The sequence below is a fragment of the Pipra filicauda genome, unplaced genomic scaffold, assembly GCF_003945595.2.
Source record: "Pipra filicauda isolate LSUMZ 115617 unplaced genomic scaffold, ASM394559v2 scaffold282_size1924045_pilon, whole genome shotgun sequence".
In the NCBI taxonomy this organism is placed as follows: domain Eukaryota; kingdom Metazoa; phylum Chordata; class Aves; order Passeriformes; family Pipridae; genus Pipra; species Pipra filicauda.
Window position 1 is genome coordinate 739525 of NW_024104401.1, and position 20754 is coordinate 760278.

Consider the following 20754-nt stretch of genomic DNA (forward strand, 5'->3'; position numbering starts at 1 on the left):
TCCCAGGTCATAATCCATTTTACTGATGGTGCAGATGACCCAATAAGTCAGCTGGAAGCTGCTTCATCTACTTTGCATGCAGAAGGTAAACCTTTTACTCTTCAAGGCAGTGATTATAGTCCATGTTTACATGTGGCCCATCTTGCCCCCATTTCTCATGAATCCACTGGCTTTGGGCAGTAAGGAATAAGGATTTCATGAGTTCTACAGGCACGGGCTGTTCTTCACTGCCTTCCTGTGATATTTAGCTGCCTGCAGCCACCTAAGCACGTGTGTAACTCGCACTGAATGTGCCCGTTCTCAGTCGAATAAGCTCCTTTTGCAATCAGAGAGGTGGATAAGGATGTGTCATCACCGGGGAGGGTGTGCAGGCTCTGCAGAGCACCTGGCCCCATCCCAAAGCCCCCTCTGCTTCCCCCCTCTCAGGTGTCAGCGCTCTCATCTTCGTCGGGCTGGACCGAGTGAGCAATTTTGACAGAGTGATGCAGCTGGAGTTCGGCCGTGGGTTCACCTACAACAGACCTCTCAGAGTTAATCTGCTGGACCTGGATTTCGAGCTGGCAGAGCAGCTCGTAAGTAACTTGGCACAGGCAGCGCTGCCTTGTAATGCTGGAGGGAAGCCCAGGGCTGGATCTCCTGCAGGGCTGAACCGTGGCTGAATTACACCCTCTTGGCTCTGCTCCTCCCCCCTCCCTACCTCACGTCAGCTCTTCCTACAGATGCCACAGCAAACAAAGGGAAGAGCAGATCATGGCACTGCCTGGTCTCCTGCCGCTCCAGACGAGTGGGATGGGATAAGACACCATCAAAAGCTGCCGTGCCAAAAATCTGCCCTCTGCCTATATTTATACTGTTGGGGTTTTTAGCCTCATGGTAGTGCCCTGTCATACCTGGCCAGTGTTAGAGCTTCTTGCAGAAGCACTGCTTTCTAGGTTTCTTTCCCCAAGCTGATTCTGTTTAGTTAGTTTCTACTTAATATTTATGTAATCCGAAAAAGCAAACAAACAGTAAGTCACTGTATTTCAGATGCGCTTTTGGCAGACAAAGGAGTTATCCTTTAAGATCCCTGTCAATCCAACCCATTCCATGATTCTTTCTTCTTCAAGATTTACTGCCCTCCCATATACATAGACCCTCTTGAGTCTGTTAGGCTATTTGCTCTCAACCTTGGAATGTCCAGTTCCCCCCAGTTTCTCATCTGCTACCAGCATGGTTGAGGTCCTTTTGCAGTAGATTTAATAAGATTGGGCTTAACCACTGATCCCTGTGGTAATCTTGCTAAGCCCTTCTCCGCACATCAAAGTGCAGCCACTTGGGAGTGAACCTTGGGTTTTGGGATAAAAGCTAGTCTTCAGCCCATCCCCAAGTAATTCAGCCTAGGAAAACCCTTCCAAAATGTAAATGTGCAAAGCTGGCAGGAAACATTTGCAGCCAGCAATGTACTTGGCAATGAAAGTGATGTGTTTTTTTCTTTCCATTGGATGATGCAAAAACCAGCTGCAATTTCTCTGGGCCCATATCTTTCTTTTGAATTTTTTTTTTCTCTTTACTATATACTCACAAATGGTTCTCAGCCTGCATGTTGCTGGTGAGCTACTCACTGCCACAACTTTCTTGTGGCCTATTCCACAACCTGGATTGGTTTCTTTGGAACTGAGATTTCTCTCTTCAGTGACAGGCGCTGCTCTGGGGACTGATCTCCTAGTAAATGCACTCTGTGAATTCTGCCCCACACAGTTCCCATTTAAACCCTCCTTCTGATGTCCAAAATATAGTGTTGGCTTCTTCTTGCTAACCATGTAACCTAACCAGTCTGCCAACACACACCCCCCTCTCTTGCTGTTGGGGGTGTTTCAAGGCAGAGGGACCCCAAAATGCTGCTGGGTCAATGTTACGTTTGTCACAGGAGCAGTCCCACAGCCTTGCAGGAGTTATGGGGCTCTGCCAAGTTTCTTACATCTTCATGTTGTGTCCTGTGTTGTTTGCTGCAGGACAACATCGCAGAGAGGACGTGCTGCAAGGTCCCGTGCAAGTGTTCAGGACAGAGAGGGGACAGAGGTTTGCCAGGCCGCATAGGACCAAAGGTAGGTCATTTCACCTGGGGATAAAGGGTCCCTGTGCAAGGGACCCCGGTGGTGATGGGTGAGTGATGGGCAGGTTGTAGTGGGTGAAGTTAACGAGGGGATCATCTCCACCCACAGCGGGTGATGTTAACGAGGGGATCATCCCTCATTTTAAAACTGACCTTGGGCCTGGGGGGTTGAGAGCTGCTCTTCTTCCCTTTCCTCACAGCCTCTGTGTTGTAAAACATCCAAGAGGGCAGGGAGGAGTGGCTGGAAGGAGGAGGCGAAGCATCTTGTGGAACGATTTTGGGACATCAAAAGGAGATTGTTTCTCTCATTAACTTGTTTACTCAGATGACTAAGTAGCTGCTTTGTGCAAATCTAGGGAAATCTGGAATATCAATCACAGAACTATGAAAGAAATGCATAATCCTCTCTGTTGTCTTCTAGGGTGTCACAGGTGATCTTGGATACGGGGGCTATCCTGGTGATGAAGGAGGACCGGTGAGTGGTTGTCCTTGCTCAAGCAGGGACCTCACTGTAGCAAAGCATTTAGAGGCTTTTCCACTAATTATTTTCTGCTGGGGATGTGAGTGTGGATTAGAAGAGACAGAAAGCAGAACTTTGAGGTCCCCCCTCCCAATAGCCTGAGTAGCAAATCAGGTCCCAGCTGCTCCTGGGATAAAGTCAGTCAGGAGCTTCTTGAGAGCTGGAGAAGCATGATGGGGGGAAGAACTCCCATTACTTGATGTGATCCAGGTCTGTGCTGTTTCTCCAAGGCAAATAAAATCCCCAGCTTCATCAAAGCTGCAGCCTATGCCAAAGTTTTCCAGCAGCTGAAAGGTTTGAGGTAGTCCAAGGATGGAACCAAGAGGGGTGTTTCCATCACATGGCAGACAACATGAGTCCCATGACTTCTTACTAGCACTGCTTCATCCAAACTCCTCATGAATCCCACGTCAGCCCTGTAACAAACATCCCCGAGGCATCGCTCCCGGGAGGTGAAGCCGAGGCCAATGGCACAGGCTGGGGCCAAGTGCTGCAGTGAGACACTGCGTGCAAGGTAATGTTCTCCTGGGGCCTGGAGGTCAGGGTGGGATTAGACACCTATGCAGAGCTCTGGGGGTTTCATCTCGTCATTTTATTTTTGAAAGAGAAGTTTTATAAAGCTCTTTCATAGCTGAGAGTTTGGGAAGGATGTTTCTCTCCCAGTGACAAAGACTTGCAGTTGGTCTCCACGTGAGGAAAGTTGCAGGCAGGAGATGGTGGGGTGATCAGGCAAAACCTGATGTTCCATTTGCTCCTGTGCCTCCAAGCCACCTCCTGTGGCAGTTAGCCACAGAAACTCACTTAACAGGCAAACCCTGACCATTGCTTTTTCCAACAGGGTGAGCGTGGACCACCGGGTGTGAACGGGACACAAGGTTTCCAGGGATGCCCCGGGCACAGAGGAACGAAGGTATGTGTGACACCAGCCTGCACGGAGCAGACCCAGAGTCCAGTGGGTGGGAGTCCACCAAGGGCAACTCCTGCTGCTTTAGAAGGTCACACAACAGCTGCCATGTCCACTCCAGTGGTGGTGTCCACCTGGCCAAGCACCGAGGCTTTCAGCACGAGTCGTGGCTTTAGTGTTGCTTTGAAGAGCAAAAAGGAAACCCAGAGACACCCAGGCTCAATCTAAGACAAGGTTGATCTATTTTCTGCAGTCTGGCTCTGGGGGAAAGATTTGGGAAGAGATGGATCTGTTCTTAACACCAAAAAATGGCTCAGAGCTGGGACAGCGTGTGGATGGAGACAAGTGAGCCATGGCTGTGGCTTTAAAGAGGAATGTTGAGCTAATTGTTCAGAACAGCAACCAGAAAAGGTGGGGAAACATATAATATTTATGGGAAATATTCAGTGAAATTAAGGGGATGTTTCCTACCATTTGCTCTGACCACAAGATCCTCTGTCAGGGAGAAAAGGAATGCATGAACCAACCCCATTAGTTGCAACTGAGATACTGAGTCTCTTTAAAAATCTGTCCAGCCTTGTCAAAGGCACCAGGACTGACTCTAGATTAATATAAAAATGGATGCAGGGAGAAAAAAAGTCAGTGGAGAAAGGGTTGTGGCTAAGGAGTGAGCTATTTTACTGCATCAGCTGGATTAACCCCACGATCCACATATTTTATCTTGGCACAAGCCTTGAGGAGGCAGCTGAAGAAAAATATTGGCATAAGAGGAAATAGGCAATGCCCTGGTCCTGGCTCTGGGTCTGCCACCAAGCCCAGCTCTCCTTTCTCCACCACTTCCCACAGCAATGAACTGGACAAAAATGGAGTAACTCCCTTTTCTGATCTCTTTAGGGTTCTCGGGGATTCCCAGGAGAGAAGGTAGGGAGCTATTTCCTCATGCCATGGCGGTGAGCATGAATGTATGGACACATCAGGATCCCCCTCCCTGTTCCCTTTTCCCTCAGTGAGCATTTGCCCTTTGCCTCTCTTCCACAGGGTGAACTGGGAGAAATGGGCCTGGATGGTATTGATGGAGAAGAGGTCAGTCATTTTAATTGCTTTACTCCTTATAACAAGATGCTTCAGTGAAGTGTTTAAGGAGCACTTTGGAAGTGGCAAATATGCTAAAATATTTTTCTTTTCTTAGGGAGACAAGGGTTTGCCCGGCTCCTCTGGAGAGAAGGGATACCCCGGCAGGAGGGTAGGCTTTAATCACAGTGGGGCTAAGGGATGGTGTCAAGGTGGATTTGAGCCAGGGGAGGGGGGAAAGCCATCACGCTGCCCTCAGGGCTGAGGGCCTGGGCAGAGATGCTTTTGACAGGCAAGGGCTGCTCTCCCAACCCTCTGTGTCTTCCTGCAGGGCGATAAGGGAGTTAAAGGTGAACGAGGAGAGCGAGGTGACCGCGGGGTCCGTGGAGATCCGGTAAATACTGCTGAGACATCTGCTTGATCTTCCACCCACTTCCCACCACTCTGGGGGTCATCAGCTCAGGCTTATTAAATGGTGCTTGACAGTGGCAGGTCCAGTGACAGAGCAGGAACTGGGAGGTGACATGTGGGCACCACATGCCTCTTGATACCAACCTGTCAATCACTGTTTCACTATATTAAAATCCCCCCTCCTCCCCTTCTTCGGCATTATTATTTCTCCCTTGAAAAGCTGTGTCTGACTGAAAACAGCAATAATACTTCATCTATTTCAGTCAAAAAAGAAAAAAAAAAAGAAAAGTTGGTCCTGAGCTCTAGCAGAGCAGTTTATGATGCCTGATTTTCATGTCCCACTTACACAGATGTTTCTCATTGCTCTGTTGCTTTCAGGGAGATTCGGGAGCTGATAACACTCAACGGGGCTCCAGAGGCCAAAAGGGTGAAATTGGACCAATGGTAAAATCTCTTTGCTGTCTTGTGTAGTTTTTTGGTTTTTACAATAGGATGGGAAAGAGAAAGTATGAGAAAAGGGTGCTGTCAAAACTGTGCAGGTTTCTTAAACTCGTCATGCCTTGTCAGATGGAATGGGGTTTTTTCCACTAGAAAATGCTTCTGGTTTGCAACTTTCTCTGTGAAGATGTCAGTTTAGAAGATGTTTTGTGTAAAAGGTGCCTTTTCAAAAAAAGTTGTTATTTTACAATGTCTTTTTTGCTATTTTCACTGAAAACAACTTTGCATATGGAAATTAACTTCATATGTTCTTGTAGGTCATATACAGAAATGGAGAACTGTTTAGATGATACCAAATCTGAACCTCCTGATTCACCTGAAACACTGGAAAAAAAAACCCAAAACACACTCTCCTTGGAAAATTTCAAAAATCATATGTTTTAAAATCAGCTCAGAATAAAAATGCATCTTAAAATGTCAAAAGGCACTTCCCAAGGAATGGGGATGTCAAATTGTGCTGGCTCAGAAACTTGATGGAAAGTCTCTGTGACTTGATAGAAGGATTGTCACCAATGCAGGACTATTAAGCAATGTGTGAGAACATGAAAGGATCCAATTTTTGAGCTGAACATATTTTCCCAGTGCCTGCTCATCTCAGGGCTCTCACCTGAGTTTTGTTTTTCCCTTAGGGAGAACCAGGACCACCAGGGCTCAAGGGCCAAGACGGTGGAGTCGGGAGGAAGGTGAGCTGCCAGACCCCCACTCAGCAGGGGCCAAGCTTAGATTGACAAAAAATTTTTCCTTCCTGCCCTTCCATGTACTTTGTTTCACAACCATCAGGGATGCAACCACAAAAACCAACAAAGCAAAAAAAAAAAAAACAAACCCACCCAAGCAAGAAGAAAAAGCCTGGGGGCTTCCCTGCTTGTTGTAGGGATTTTAAAGGTTTAACCCTGAATTTATTCCCATGCAAATAACTCAGTGCTCAGATCAGTGGAGCTACAACTGATTTCTATGTAAGGCCAGGCTGGACGGGGCTTGGAGCAACATGGCAGCGGGAGTGGAATTAGGGTCTTGAAGGTCCCTTCCGACCCAAACCATTCCATGATCCTGTGATATGCATCTACATTTGACTGCTGGTTTTGAAAAGGCAAAAACCAAACTGGAGCTGGTGTGACTGGAACATCTGGAGATGCCTTCCCTGCTCGCATCCCAGGGATGGTGACACACTCCTGCATACATGAGGGAGCAACACACCTCTGTGGTGGAGTGTTGGGGGATGTGAGGAGGGAGAAAACATGCCAAAGTTTGATTAGAGACAGCTGGCCGTCCAGATTTCTCTCTCCCTCTCTCCCCAGTAGTTTAAACAATTCAAATTTAATTTTGGACTCAGAGCAGCATAGATACATGGACATAAAAGTGATAGAGAACCATGTGGTTACATACTCCAGTAACAAGCCTCATTGTTTCTCCATTCCAGGGTATGACAGGACGAAGGGGACAGATAGGGGTTAAGGTAAGTGGTGATGGGGACAACACCTTGGGCTCCTGCCACACCACGGACCAGGCAGCCACAGCACCCAAAGACATGTGCCAAGAGATGGGCCCTCTCTGCCTGCTCTCTCCCCCAGATTTCCCTGCTCCTCCTGCTCAGGCTCATCTCCATGTATGCTTCTAGCTGGACTGGGTGCAGAACCAGCCATTCTGGGGCTGCCTGTCCTCTGCAGCATTCCCTGGTCAGATGTTTTGTCTCCATGTGCTGCTGGAGTCAAAGCATAAAGGAGGTTGATGCCCATTGATTGTAAGGGGGCAAATTACCCCACCCATGCTGTGCTTATTCTCTGCTATAACTATATTCTGAAAAAAGAGCCAAACCAAGAAAAGAAACACCACCACCCCCCAAAAAAATGTGTTCTTCCCTGCTCTTTGTGCAGTTGTAAATGTCCTGAGGTCTCCTTTCCCTTTGCATGATGTTGACCATGTCCCCCCATGCCAACCTGCACTGTCCTGTTCTGTACTTGCAGGGCACCGCGGGCGCTCCCGGTCAGGCGGGACCGGCTGGAGAACAAGGCATGCGAGGGCCTCAGGTCAGTGGGTCTGCAGCACAGCAAATGTCTTGCCTCATGGTGCTGCTGTGTTGTTTCATCACAACCACTTACCCAAAGAGTCTCATCAGCAGGGACTGTCAGGGTTTGGGTATTTTGGGGTGTGCTGTGGCCAGGCTGTGCTTCCCAGGGACATCAAGCCTGGAGCATTCACACCACCCAAAGTGTGATGAGTTTACAAACCATCTCTCAGGCGCTGCAGCATTTGCTTTCTTTGGGGTCTTGGTGTGTTTCTGTCTGTGTGTGTTGACAGTGTCTCTTTTCTCTCCGTGCAGGGTCCACCTGGCCAGCTTGGCACACCAGGCATAAGAGGAGAGCAGGGTGTTCCTGGACCCAGGGTAAGCCTGCTGCTGCTTCTTAGACATTGACCCAACTATATCCTTGCTGAACTAACAAGATTCAGCCAATGTGTCTTTCTATTCCCTAGGGCTCCAACTCTGTTCCACTCTCTTATAACACACTCTTCCAGCATGATTCTTCTCTCAACTTACGCTAAAGATTTCTTGATCAAGAGTTATGGAAGAAAAAAGTTAAAAGCAACCACAGAGGGGTCAGGACTTCAGTGTTTGGCCTGTTATGGTTTGCCATTTTAGTTCAAAAACACCCCTGAGTGACTGGCAGGGCATCTTCTGTGACCTTTCACCCTCTGAAGCCAGAGCATAACCATCTCACATGCTTCCTGGGGGGCCCCATGTACTTATTTCTCTCTCCTACTACATGGACATAAAGCCAGACAATCCTGCATTTCCCCATGATTTTTCCCCTCCTACTTTCCCGGGTGGGTTCTCTGAGGACACTATGAGGTTGCTGCTGACATTTTTGTTGAACTGAGCTGGATATCCAGCTCTTCCCAGCCATGAATTGGACTCCTGAATTTCCTAAGGTGTTTTGAGAGGCACCAGCCCTACTAGTCAATACACAATTTCTGTGGTCACCTCATTCCCTGGTTTCTGGCACTCAAGTTTTCTTGACAACATGCCTCTCCCCATTTCCATTCCAGGCTGGTGGTGGACCTCCAGGAACCCCAGGAGAGCGTGGCAGGATCGGTCCCTTGGGACAGAAGGTATGTCTTCATGAGCACTTGGCATCAGCAACCAAAACAGCATTGAAAAGCTTCTGAATTTTGCATGAGCTTAAAAAAATATATGAGACGAACCTCTTGGGCTTGTCCAGTGTGGAGTGAAGCAAGGTCAGTGCTCTGGTTGCCTCATTAGGCTCCTGTTTCATCAAACAGAGAGGCAAAAGTAATCAAGTAACTGGGCAGATTTTCAGATGATGCCCACATGGGAAAGTTGTTGTGCTGGATCTCTCTAGACCCTCCATATGATTTTATCTTTCCTGAAATCACTACAGGTCCCACTAAAGAGCAAGAATTTGGCAGAATTGCTGGCTGTGTAGGTCCAGCCATGCCTCTCTGCCACAAGGACCAGTGCAGACTGGTCTATGTAAAGAAACCAGTGCTGATGGGGTGGGAAAGGCTCAGAGCTGCCTGGAGTTCCAGCACATGCTTTAACAGATGCTCCTGTTCACAGGGTGAGCCTGGAAACCCGGGACTCAAAGGGCCGAATGGACAGCCAGGCCCACGAGGAGAGATGGTAAGTGTGGCCACACCCTCACACCTTTGAGGACACTTAAAGAAGAGTTTCTCAAAGGCCTGTGCTTGAGTGGGTTCTTTCTATTGATGCTGTTGGACCTGTGGGGTTTCAACTATTTATATATGACTTCATATTAACAACTTTGGCTTTCCAATTTTAGGGTGATGACGGACGAGATGGAATTGGTGGCCCAGGTCCTAAAGGCAGAAAGGTAGGTGTATGCTCAGCATGCCCAACTCCTTAACAAACACAAGGAAGTTGCCAAGGTCTCCAGTGCAGATGGAGAAGGGCATTTTGTAAAACATATTCAAATAAACCCTTCTGTTTTTTCAGGGAGAACGCGGCTTCGTAGGCTACCCCGGGCCCAAGGTAGGGTGCAACCCATGAGCTATGCATTCCTTTTCCAAGGAATGTAGCCATGATCCTGTAGATTTAGAGCTATAATTTGTGTTTTTCCCCAACCAGGGTGGACCTGGTGACCGTGGTGTTGCTGGAGGCCCCGGCCCGAAAGGAAACAGAGGCCGCAGAGTAAGTTGGATCATGACACAGCTTTTCCCTTCTGCATGAACACCCTGAAAAGATGTACACATCTTTTCCCCCAAGTGCTCCTGGCAATCCTGCAGACGTTCACAGGTAGAACTTCTCTTTGTCTCTAGGGAGATGCAGGAGAACCTGGGGCACCTGGTCAGAAAGGAGAGATTGGATACCCTGGACCATCGGTAAGTGTTCATGGCATTGCTGATGGAGCCTCTGGCTTCACCCTCGGAGAGAACCCTGACTGAGAAATGTGGTGGTCCCTATTGGTGCCAGGCATTGAAAAATAAGACCATCACCTCCTCCTGCTGATTTCAAGTTGGGCAAATCCCTCTTTATTTGTCTTGGATGTGACTCTAAATTTCTAACTAGCTGTTTATCACTGATAAATATTTACCCATCCTCAAACCAAAGGAAAAATTCAAGAGACACATTCTTACCAGGCACTAGGATTTCCCCATGGCAATATGCCCCTTAAAATTCCTTCTAGGACATTCTCAGCTCCTTATCATTTATCACCCCACACAGGATATGGTCCATGACCAAACCTGGCTAGCACAGAGCATCCTAAAAAGGCCAAGATGACTTGAACTTAGATCATTATAAATTATAGAAACAAAAAGTCATAAAATGGTCTGGGTTGTACAGGACCTTAAAGGTCATCTAGTTCAAACCCTCCTTTTGGGTTTGATCTCAGCTATGTTTACTCCCCACATGGGAAAGCACTTCCCCCTGTGCTGGAAACACAGATGAAAACAGACAGGTTTTCCCTTGGCTTCTGCATAACCTGTAGTTAAATAATTATTCTGACAGTGTTCATCTGGCACCCTGAAAATACACACTGCTCTGAATTTATTTTTTTTTTTTTTTAAACAGGGGCTTAAGGGCGATAAAGGAGAATCCAGAGATGTAAGTGTGGCATAATTTCTCTCTTGTTTTGAAATACTCTTTGGTTGGCTTTGTGACATATCTCCTTTTCCCCCCTTTCTCCCTCTCTTTTATTTTGTGAAGCACTGTGCGCTTGTGCGGAACATCAAAGACAAATGCCGTGAGTACATCAGCGCTCTGCTAAGTCCCTTTCTCTACCCTTCTTTGCCCACCATGTTACATGACTGGCACTGACCATGCTGCTTTTTCTCTCCATCTTTTTCACAGCTTGCTGCTATGGTAAGTCACATTCAGCCCTTTAAACCCCAGGGTGACCGTGTGCCAGAATTGTTGCCCTTCCCACATGCATGGTATGAATGATTTACCCCTGCTGAGGACGTGGTCCTTGCACCCTGACAGCTGTTTGAGGCTTGATTTGTTCCCAATGCACATTCCTGGCAGGTCCCAAGGAGTGCCCTGTGTTCCCAACCGAGCTTGCCTTTGCTATCGACACCTCCTCGGGCGTGGGCAGGGAAGTTTTTAACAGGATGAAACAAACTGTGCTCAGAGTCGTCAACAATTTAACCATCGCTGAGAGCAACTGTCCTCGGGGTGCCCGGGTGGCTCTGGTCACCTACAACAACGAGGTCACCACAGAGATCCGCTTTGCTGATGCCAGGAAGAAATCCAGCCTCCTCCAGCAGATCCAAAACTTCCAGGCAACCCTGACCACAAAGCCACGCAGCCTGGAGACTGCCATGTCCTTCGTGGCCAGGAATACCTTCAAGCGTGCCCGAAGTGGCTTCCTTATGAGGAAGGTGGCTGTCTTTTTCAGCAACGGGGACACGAGAGCCTCCCCGCAGCTCAACGACGCCGTGCTGAAACTCTACGATGCCGGGGTCATACCCGTGTTCCTCACCAGCAGGCAGGATGCCGTTCTCAGCAGAGCTCTGGAGGTTTGGGGCCGTTCACCCTTTCTTTCCTTTTCTGCTCATGACCTCAGTCTGGTTTGTGGGGGAGACTGATGGCGTTGGATCCTACAGGCAGTGAGGGGCTGGCTTCCACAGGCCTCTCAAGTGCTTCAGCGCTGAGAAAGCATTGCTGGCCAAACTCATCCAGCATGCCTATTGGGAGAGAAATCCTAATTCCACAGTCACCACAGCGCGTGTTGTGAAACACTGCTGAGGTTATCATGAGTCATTTGTATTCCAGACCATGGCTCCAGCGTGCCAGGTGTGGTATGAAACAGAAGGAAGGAGTCTCCATAGTGAGACAGGTCTGGCAGAAAAGGCAAAGGGTGGGAAGACTGGAAGTACATTAGCACAGTTGGCAGAGGGAGAGTGGACATGTAGAGATTTAAAGCCACAAAAAAGCCCTAGACGAGCACACTGAGCACTGGTTCAAGCACTTGATCCTTTTCTTGGAGTTTGTGACTCTAAACTAGTCCCACTAACACATGTCAGGGCCATGAGGCTCCTCCAAATGGGATCCACCAAGGCCACTGTGCTGGGCAGAGAATCTCTCAGAGTTGTGCATTGCCTTCCCTTACTCTGAGCTGAAAACAAGAGAAGGCAGCATTGCTCACACTGTGTTTCTGTTTCCATCTAACCAGATCAACAACACAGCAGTTGGCCATGCCATTGTTCTTCCAACCAGCAGCAGTCAGCTGAATGAAACTATCCAAAGGCTCTTGACTTGTCACATTTGTCTGGGTAAGTTATCCAATTTCTCCTCTAGACAGTGCTAAATCCTTCTGGTCACACAGCAGTCAGTTGTAAGTGGTGCAGAAGGGAAGCCCAGCTGGGAGTCAGCCCCTTTGTTGATGAAGAAAAGGGATTCATGTTCTTGGGTTGAGCAAAAAACATTGGCACTGTTGAATGAGGCACACTGGGGGTTCTCACTTTGTAAAGAGAAGCTCCTTTTTAGTCTGGTTTCCAGTTTAACAGCCCAAATACTGGTAGCAAAATGCTCTCAAAGATGGCCTTCTGCCATTTATGACAGAGTGCTTCAGAGATCCTCTTGGACACAGGAGCATGTAAAAATTCTAACTGCATAACTAAATGTGTTGTGGTGTGAAATGAATTTGGTATCAAGTAATGGACAAGCCAATGTCCATGGCTTGATAGTATTTCATATGATGCAAGAGATTTTTACAAAGATAAAAGAGGGTGATTTTTAGTTCCTTCAGGCGAAACCTGCTATATTTCTTCCTTAGATGTGTGTGACCCCAGTCCAATCTGTGGTGCTGTTACCCAGAGACTTGGATTCAGAGACAGAAGGGCAGCCCCAACAGATGTTGACACTGACATAGCCTTCATCATGGATAGCTCAGAGTCCACCACGCCTCTGCAGTTCAGTGAGATGAAGAAGTACATTTCCCACCTTGTAAGTAACCTGGAAATCAGCTCGGAGCCAAAAGTATCCCAGCACCACGCAAGAGTGGCAGTTCTCCAGCAAGCTCCTTACGAACACGAAACCAACTCAAGCTTCCCACCAGTAAAAACTGAGTTCTCACTAACAGATTATGGATCCAAAGAGAAGATCATTAACTACCTTCACAACCAAATGGCCCAGCTACACGGCACGAGGGCTCTGGGCAGCGCAATTGAACACACAATAGCTCATGTTTTCGAGAGCGCACCAAACCGTCGGGATCTCAGAGTCATAGTCCTGATGATGACAGGCAAAGTGAACAAACAAGAACTTGAGTACCTGCAGAGGGTTGTCACCAATGCAAAATGCAAAGGGTACTTCTTTGTTGTCCTGGGCATCGGCAGGAAGGTGAATGCTAAGGATATCTACAGCCTAGCCAGTGAGCCAACTGACGTGTTCTTCAAGCTGGTCGATAAACCAGGGGAGCTTCACGAAGAGCCCTTACTGCGTTTTGGCAGACTGCTGCCATCTTTTATCAGAAGTAAGTCTAACATCCTGCAACCAAAGTGTAATGGAAGGGGCAACTCAGAGGGGTTAATCTCACAGGTCTGGTCTACCTGCCTGTTGGCGGCGGGGGGCGGCTCTAGCATGGCCATCTCTTTGGGCAGTGGGGCCCACTGGAATTAGTCTCTTTTTATATCTTCTGTACTGTTTGGTGCATTTATGGCTGCTCATAGGTTTGCCTAGTTGAGTAAGTCTGGGTTTTGTTCACTTTGGACTCCCCATCCCATCCCATCCCATCCCATCCCACATTGGCTCACCAAGTAGACTTTGTACTTCTGTCTGCTTTGACTTGGTCTCCATGGGCTCACCTGTGGGATCTGACCTCATCCTGCATGGCTTGCCCCTCCCATCTGCAATATATCCCATAGGGTCTGGTCCTGCTGAGGCTCTTGGCCCTTTGCAGTCTGCCAGCACTTCCTTGGAGCTCCTTGAACACCCAGCGAATCTTTCTTCCCAGTATCAGCATAAATAGCATGTCTAGCAGGCACTTGTATGGCTCAGGCTGAGATCTGGAGTTGCTGCATGCAGACTTAAGGACTAGATGGACAGGATTCTTTGCTCAGGGATAAACAATGCTGCTGAGTTTGGGATGTGCAGACTATGCCTTGAAAATTTGCATCTCAGCTTAGCTGGAGACCCCAGGCTGGATCTCCAGCAGCCAGGGATCCTAAACACACCCAGCCAGCAAGGACAAGAAATGGACCTTCTCTAGGAAAGCTAGTTTTTCTCTAAGAAAACTAGCTTTTAGCAAAAATTCCTGAAAATTAGACTAGTGGGCTGATAAACCACTGACTTAGTAATGTCTTGCACTAAATAGAAAGCAAATATCTGGAAATAAATGTTTAGGTTTTCTCAGTTTGCTTTTTCCATTAACTGCATACAGCAGCCCTGGAAACTTCTAACTCTTGAAAAAACATCATCTGTGTGGCTGGAAGTGCCTTGTTACAAGAAATCTGTTTACACCTGACAGACTAAGACACACAGCCCTCTGGTATCTTGTAGCTATGGCTCTCATGTTTGTAAACTGGAATAACAAATCTCCCAGCCCAGGGTGCTGCAGCAGCCACACCAAACATCAAGAGATATTCCATAGCAAGCAAGAAGAGAGAAGTTGTTGTTTTTTTTTTTAAATGAATAAGAAATGTATGTAATGCATTTTTGCTGGGTGACCACCATCCTCAACACCAGTGTTTAATGTCTCTCTCTGTCTCCAGGTGACTTTGCTTTCTACCTGTCTCCAGAGATAAGGAAACAGTGTGAGTGGCTCCAGAATGACCAGCAAGCCAGGAGCCAGCACCCCGTGCACACCGGGCAGAAAGCAGTGTAAGTACTGGTTTGTCTGCCAGACAATAAGTGTTGCTTTTTGTCTCCCTCTTTATCTCAGAGAGAAGCCTTCACTTCACAGTCCCTGTTTGGAAAAAGAAAGAAAAAGCAACGTCAATACCAACAATCAGGATTATCTTTTAATTAATATAATTTTAATAATATTTTAATTAATTTTAATAGCTCCCTTAGTGCTGCGTCAAAAGAGCAATAGAGATATCTCACAGAGAGGGGTAGACAAGTACACACATAATTTTCAATTTTGGTTCAATTTCATATTTATATATGTATAAAAATATGAAGGACATATATACTCCTTTGATTGCATAAATCAGGAATTCCAGAAATTACAATTAATTTGGGGGTTTCTACTTAACACATTATTTTCAGAGGCTGGGCTGCCCTGGGTTATCTGATATAGAGATTCCATCACAGAATGCATCCTAGTATTTTCTGAAGAGAAGTGAAGGCTTGTGTCACCAAGACTCCCTGCTGGCACAGAACTGTGCTGGCTTTAGAAGGCTGAGCCCCTTGAAATTAAGCATGTTACAGACCTGTCTACTGAATCACAGAACAGTTGGGGTTGGAAGGAACCTGAAAGCTCATCGAGTTCCAAGCCCCTGCCATGGGCAGGGACACCTTCCACAAGACCAGATTGCTCCGAGCCCTGTCCAAGCTGGCCTTGAAACACTTGGAACACTCTTACGTGTGTAAAGTTGGTGCATAGATAGACTTGTGCCCTGAGTGACGAGCGGTGCTCTGCAGCACTTTTCAATGCTTGGTTGTGGGCAAACCTAAAACTGGCAAAGACTATTGACCTCGGGTGGGTTCTTGCCAGTGTTTTCTATGTCCTGTCCTCTCTGCTTCCAAAATCCTGCTCACAAACAGAAGAGCCGTCTCAGCTGCTTTTGCTTCGGCAGGTACGCGGCACCCAACGCGACCCTGGGCCGGACCCTCAGTGCCAGCACCACGCTCAGCGCGACCATCAGGCCAGCGGCGAGCCCCCGTGCCAGAACCACCACTGCCAGCACCACGGCCCAGAGCAGAGCCAGCGAGCAGAGCACGGCCAGTGCCGTGCTGCCAGCGAACGCCACCGCTCCGAGCGCAGCCAGCACCGCCGCCCACGCCAAGGCCGCCGCCCGCGCCAACGCCAACGCCACGGCCGGCGGCAGGAGGAGACAGGGCGGTACGTGAGCAGCCCTCCCCACGCCAGCACTGCCTCCCCCTCGGCTGTGCCACGGGGGCTGTGGCTGTTCTTCCTCCCTGGGAGGAGCACACCTCGGGAAATGTCAGTAAGAGGCCAGATTTCGTGCTTGCAGAAACAAGTTTTTTAGGTGCAAATCTGGAGATCTGCACTGGGGGGTTGACTTGTCAACTTGTGTTGAGAATTTTGTGCAAAAATGATTGGGGGACAGGCTGACCACAGGCAAAACATAAGAAGAACATCTAAACCTGGGACAATCCATCCAGCAACAGGGAACTTCTCCTTCTAGTGTGGCCCTTTTGCTTTCTCTGATTTCCTCGCAGCATTACCCCTTGGCCAAGCTTCACTATTTATGGTGATTCACACAATGGCATTGTTTGAACTCTGTCAGCTAATGCAAATAATTATTTCATCACTGAATCAGCGTGGAGACCTCTTTGGGAACTCTAAAGCTCTTTCATGTGAGCACAGTTCATGTAAAAGAGACTTCCCACGTATTTTTGCAAGGGGGGTACAGGCAGATCTGTAGTAGCTGAGCAAGCAACAAGAACGTGTCAAAGCACAGGGATGCTTATCCAGTCACTGAAGGCATGCCTCTGCATAAATAATGAATAAAAAGCAATATATAAAAGAAATCAGCTTTTGCAAGGTTAATGCTTTCAATAAGCTTGAGGAGAACAAATATTGCTGGGTGTTTCTTGCTCTGCTGCCACTTTTCAACAGCATTTATAAAAGTCTCATTCAATATTCTGCCAGAGCAGGAAAACCTTTCCCTAATAGCTTCTTTGATCTGTCTAAGGTTGTGTTAAGCTTATCATCCCTGGAAGTGTTGCATGAGTCTTGGAGTGACCTGGCAGAGTGGAAGATGTCCCTCTCCAGCAGGGGGGTTGGAATGAGATGGCCTTCAAGGTCCCTTCCAACCCAAACCATTCTGTGATTCCAAGTTCAAGCTTAGGCAGGCTTGGCTTAAAGGTCTTCAGCAGCTGTGAATCCATTGCACCCTAGAGAAGGATCTGACTGGACACATTTACAGTTGTTGGGAAAGTGCTGGGAATTTTAGGCTGTGTAAATCTTGTAAAAAAGAAAAAAAACTACCAAACTTTGATTTGCTAGATTGCAACAGATGATTAGAAATTAATAAATCATCTAGGCTATGGAAAACAAAGCCCCTCTGCAGTGTGCTGGGTTGAGCACCTGAGATAGCAAAGTCCCAGCCTTGGTTTCACATGCCTTGGCTGTCAGTGGACCAGGAAGAAGATCCTGCAGCACTGAGGCACTTTTTCCCTGAGACCTTTCCTCCCTCATTCATTGTTTGTTCTGATTTTGCCTTGCAGCAAAGGCCCACGACCTCCAGATCACGGATGTCACTGAGAGCAGTGCCAGGCTGCGCTGGGCCAGCCCCGAGCCACACCAGGCCAGTGTGTTCGACATCACTGTCACCTTGGCACACGACCACTCCCTCGTGCAGAAGCAGAACCTGACTGGCACCGAACACGTGATCCGAGGGCTCCGAAGTGGACAGAAATACATCGCCGTCATTACCGGCTACCAGAAATCCCAGCCCAAAGTAACCTACACAGGGACATTCAGCACCAGTGAGTACCTCTTAAAAACACTTTTTTTTTTTTTTTTTCCCATTGAACGGACACAAAATAATGGGGATAAAAATAAGTAAGGGACAGGGAATCAGTTGGTAGCAACAACCCCATCCCTGGCAGTGCTCAGTTGTGTTACTGCATGTCTGCAATCCTCCAGACCAGCAGCAGGCTATGAGATGGGGCAAACGTGTTTCTTTGAAAAATGCAAGTTAAACTTCAGTGGGCTTGAATTGACACAGACTGTGGGATAATTAAAGGCAGTCCCAGAGTGGAGTTTGTTTGTACGTGCTGGAGGGTTTGTACAATGGTGCAAAAGGTCCTGGTGGGGATCCAGCCAGGACTGCTGCAATTAATAGGAGTCAAACTGGTAAATTCAGTCCAGCCCGATTGCAAAATAAGCAAGAAAAGCTGCTTCTCCAATTGCCATTTCCATATGCTCCTGTCTACTTCCCATACTGTCCAAAAAAACCCACAAAGAAGAGATTAAATGGAGGGTTTAGTCCTTTGGGGATCTAAGCTCCATGTGTACAGATCTCATGTGAACCTCACCAACCTGAGCCCTCTGGCATGGCCAAAGGTTGCTGCTTAAGATACAGTCAGTTTTTTTTAATACAGTTTGGCAGAGAGGTGACTTGGCTTGGTGGTGTGAAGTTTGTGCTGGTTGTGCCAGTGCTGTATCTGGCTGCTTTTGGCACTTCAGATCCAGTTTCAGTGCCCACAGAGAGCCTTTCCTTTGGCTTCGGTGGGTTTGGACCAGTCTCTTACCTTCACAAGCAATAAACATGCCCACAAAAATGTGGAGAAAAGACATCAGTGTGGAGAAGTAACATTTGCAAGTGCTGAGTTGGAGCTCCTGATGCCTAGGGAAGCTGCATTTCCCATAGAATAAATTTTGAATGGGAACAAATTGAGCAGGCAGTAGTGACACCACATTAGCCCACAAGCTGTGACCTGGATACTGAATAGCATTGTCCCCTTACCCACACCCATGCTGTCCACTAAAGAAAAGCAAATCCAGCCCTTCCTGTGGCTGCAGCCCCTTGCTACACTCCAGCCCCATGGGAGATGAGCCACAGGAAGGGTCACGATGCAGTGGGGTGCAGCCATGCAGGGCACATTGCAGTATGAACCGTGTTCTTCCCATCACAAGGATTTTCTCCCCCTGTGACAATCCTCAGTGTAGTTCCTAGTGGAAAGGGAGGCGTGATGGGAGGAGTGTGGTCCAGGAGAGCCGTGGAATGTACGAACAGTCCTCGAGGGAACAAGAGAGGACCCATCACGGATTTGCTCGCCTGGAGGATGCCATTTTTATTGTTGTCTCTAAGGCCAGAAGAGCAAAGTTAAACTGGCTACAGAGAGGCCACATGCAGCTCCTGAGCCCCCACCCAGTCAGTGCTGTGGGGTGAGAGGGGACCCTCCCCAGCGGTCATGTGGGGCCTGAGGATACTGTTTGGGATGACCCCTGAGGATGAGCTGGGTTGTGCAGCAGAGCTGCTGGCTGGGAGGGAAGGGAAGCCCTCCAGGCACAGCTGGGCGGTTGTGGATGACTCATCCCATCAGCTGCCTCCAATAAACATTGCTGAAATGTACGTGTAGGGTAAACAGACCCAGACCTGACTCCTGCAGCTCGTGTGCATCCCCTGCGCCGGAGCTGGGGCCAGACAGTTTGTTTGTGGCTGAGCTGAGGGCGCTGCTGCAGATGCCCTTCCCTTTGGCTGACCCCCTGCTCCTTCTCCACAGAGGCCTCGGCGCAGACCAAGGTGTCTCTGGCCAACATGATGCTCAACACCGAGCCACTGGAAGGGCCTGACAATGGTGAGTATGGTGGGAGTGCAGGGCTGGGGGGCTCTGGCAGGACCCCACTGAGAGCCAGTCTTCTCCTTGCCTGCTCCTAAATCCATCCTGTCTCAAAGTCCTCTCAGGACCAGAGGATCTGTGAGTCCTTTGCTTTGCAGAGCCAACAGATCGTGACCTAGATGACATCCTTGGCCGTGTGGGTATGAGCCCTGTAGTGGGGTCTCTGCCCCATGAGGGATCCAGAACGCCCTGAAGTTGCTGTGGCCTTCATGGGGAACTCAAACCAGGTCCTGTTCCTATAATAAGGATGGGAGATGAGCCACGACCCAAGTGCTGGCCACTCTTGAGGGACAAATTGTGTCCCATGGCCTCCCTGGCATGTGTAGATGAGGGTGTGGATACAGAACATCACCTGATGCTTGCTCATTCCCTCCTTCCTCATGTGGGGCAAAAAGCAGGTCTCAGCCTCTTGTTTTGTCACGCAGCTCCCAGTAGGGGCTTGGCCAGACTGGACAGGGCTTGGAGCAGCCTGGTCTAGTGGAAAGTGTCCCTGCCCATGGCAGGGGGTGGGACTGGATGATCTTTAAGATCCCTTCCAACCCAAAGTGTTCTATGATTCTATGCCCAGCAGCCAAAGATTGCCAGGAGTCACATTTGCATAAATTAGACTAACTGGTAGCCTCCCTCCAGTTTCACCCATCTGCCCATCCCCTGCTGCTCTGCCATGGGTGGTGTATGTAGTAAACTGCTAAATGAGTGAGCTGTCAGCTCCTACTCTGTGGTTGATCCCATTAACCTGTGTTAATAACCCACAATCACTGTAGCTGTTAATTGTCATTTCATCGCTTTGGTTGACATAAAGCTCATTATATCAGCACTATTACACTCAGTTGTACCATCAATGCCAGGCTGCAACTCTTCCTCCAAGGACCTGGAAGGGCTCTCAGCCTTCATCAAGCAGCACATCCAACCATGGAACTGTTGTCCAAAATGCATCCCATGTTTTTCTTTAAACATTTTGCTTGCACTGTGGCTCATTTTCTTCCCGCGGAGATGCTGCTGCTCAGTGTGCTCAGCCAAGAGTTGTGAAGCTGCTGTTGAGCTCTGGCTGCTGCTCGTGCTGAGTGGGACGGACATGGACCTCACGCCTGGCTGGTGGCACCACTGGAGGGGCCGAGGGCTTGTGCCAGGCAGGGACCATCTCATTTCTGCCTTCCTGCATGACCCATCATCCCACCCTTCCCATATGTTCCCGCTCCTTTGGTCCCTCTCCCTGGCACTGACATCCCCTCAGAAGCCTTGTCCCCACCCTCGTGGCTTCATTTAACCTGTTGTGTGCCAGCCCTTTGGAAATAAGG

At 48.5% G+C, this 20754-nt stretch overlaps 1 protein-coding gene across 1 annotated transcript in view; it reads left to right on the forward strand.

Annotated features, from left to right (window-relative positions):
- COL6A3 (collagen type VI alpha 3 chain) overlaps window positions 1-20754 on the forward strand; it is a 75863-nt gene that overhangs the window by 48803 nt on the left and 6306 nt on the right. Inside the window, exons 16-45 of the mRNA XM_027735091.2 lie at window positions 7-85; window positions 427-572; window positions 1992-2084; window positions 2514-2567; window positions 3451-3522; window positions 4411-4437; window positions 4555-4599; window positions 4706-4759; window positions 4919-4981; window positions 5377-5442; window positions 6126-6179; window positions 6917-6952; window positions 7461-7523; window positions 7817-7879; window positions 8542-8604; window positions 9074-9136; window positions 9297-9347; window positions 9470-9505; window positions 9602-9664; window positions 9793-9855; window positions 10547-10579; window positions 10682-10718; window positions 10826-10837; window positions 11000-11493; window positions 12150-12249; window positions 12753-13451; window positions 14689-14797; window positions 15718-15983; window positions 17336-17596; window positions 19340-19414. Coding sequence (XP_027590892.2) covers window positions 7-85; window positions 427-572; window positions 1992-2084; window positions 2514-2567; window positions 3451-3522; window positions 4411-4437; window positions 4555-4599; window positions 4706-4759; window positions 4919-4981; window positions 5377-5442; window positions 6126-6179; window positions 6917-6952; window positions 7461-7523; window positions 7817-7879; window positions 8542-8604; window positions 9074-9136; window positions 9297-9347; window positions 9470-9505; window positions 9602-9664; window positions 9793-9855; window positions 10547-10579; window positions 10682-10718; window positions 10826-10837; window positions 11000-11493; window positions 12150-12249; window positions 12753-13451; window positions 14689-14797; window positions 15718-15983; window positions 17336-17596; window positions 19340-19414 — 3340 coding nt within the window. The remainder of the gene's footprint in view (window positions 1-6; window positions 86-426; window positions 573-1991; window positions 2085-2513; window positions 2568-3450; window positions 3523-4410; window positions 4438-4554; window positions 4600-4705; window positions 4760-4918; window positions 4982-5376; window positions 5443-6125; window positions 6180-6916; window positions 6953-7460; window positions 7524-7816; window positions 7880-8541; window positions 8605-9073; window positions 9137-9296; window positions 9348-9469; window positions 9506-9601; window positions 9665-9792; window positions 9856-10546; window positions 10580-10681; window positions 10719-10825; window positions 10838-10999; window positions 11494-12149; window positions 12250-12752; window positions 13452-14688; window positions 14798-15717; window positions 15984-17335; window positions 17597-19339; window positions 19415-20754) is intronic.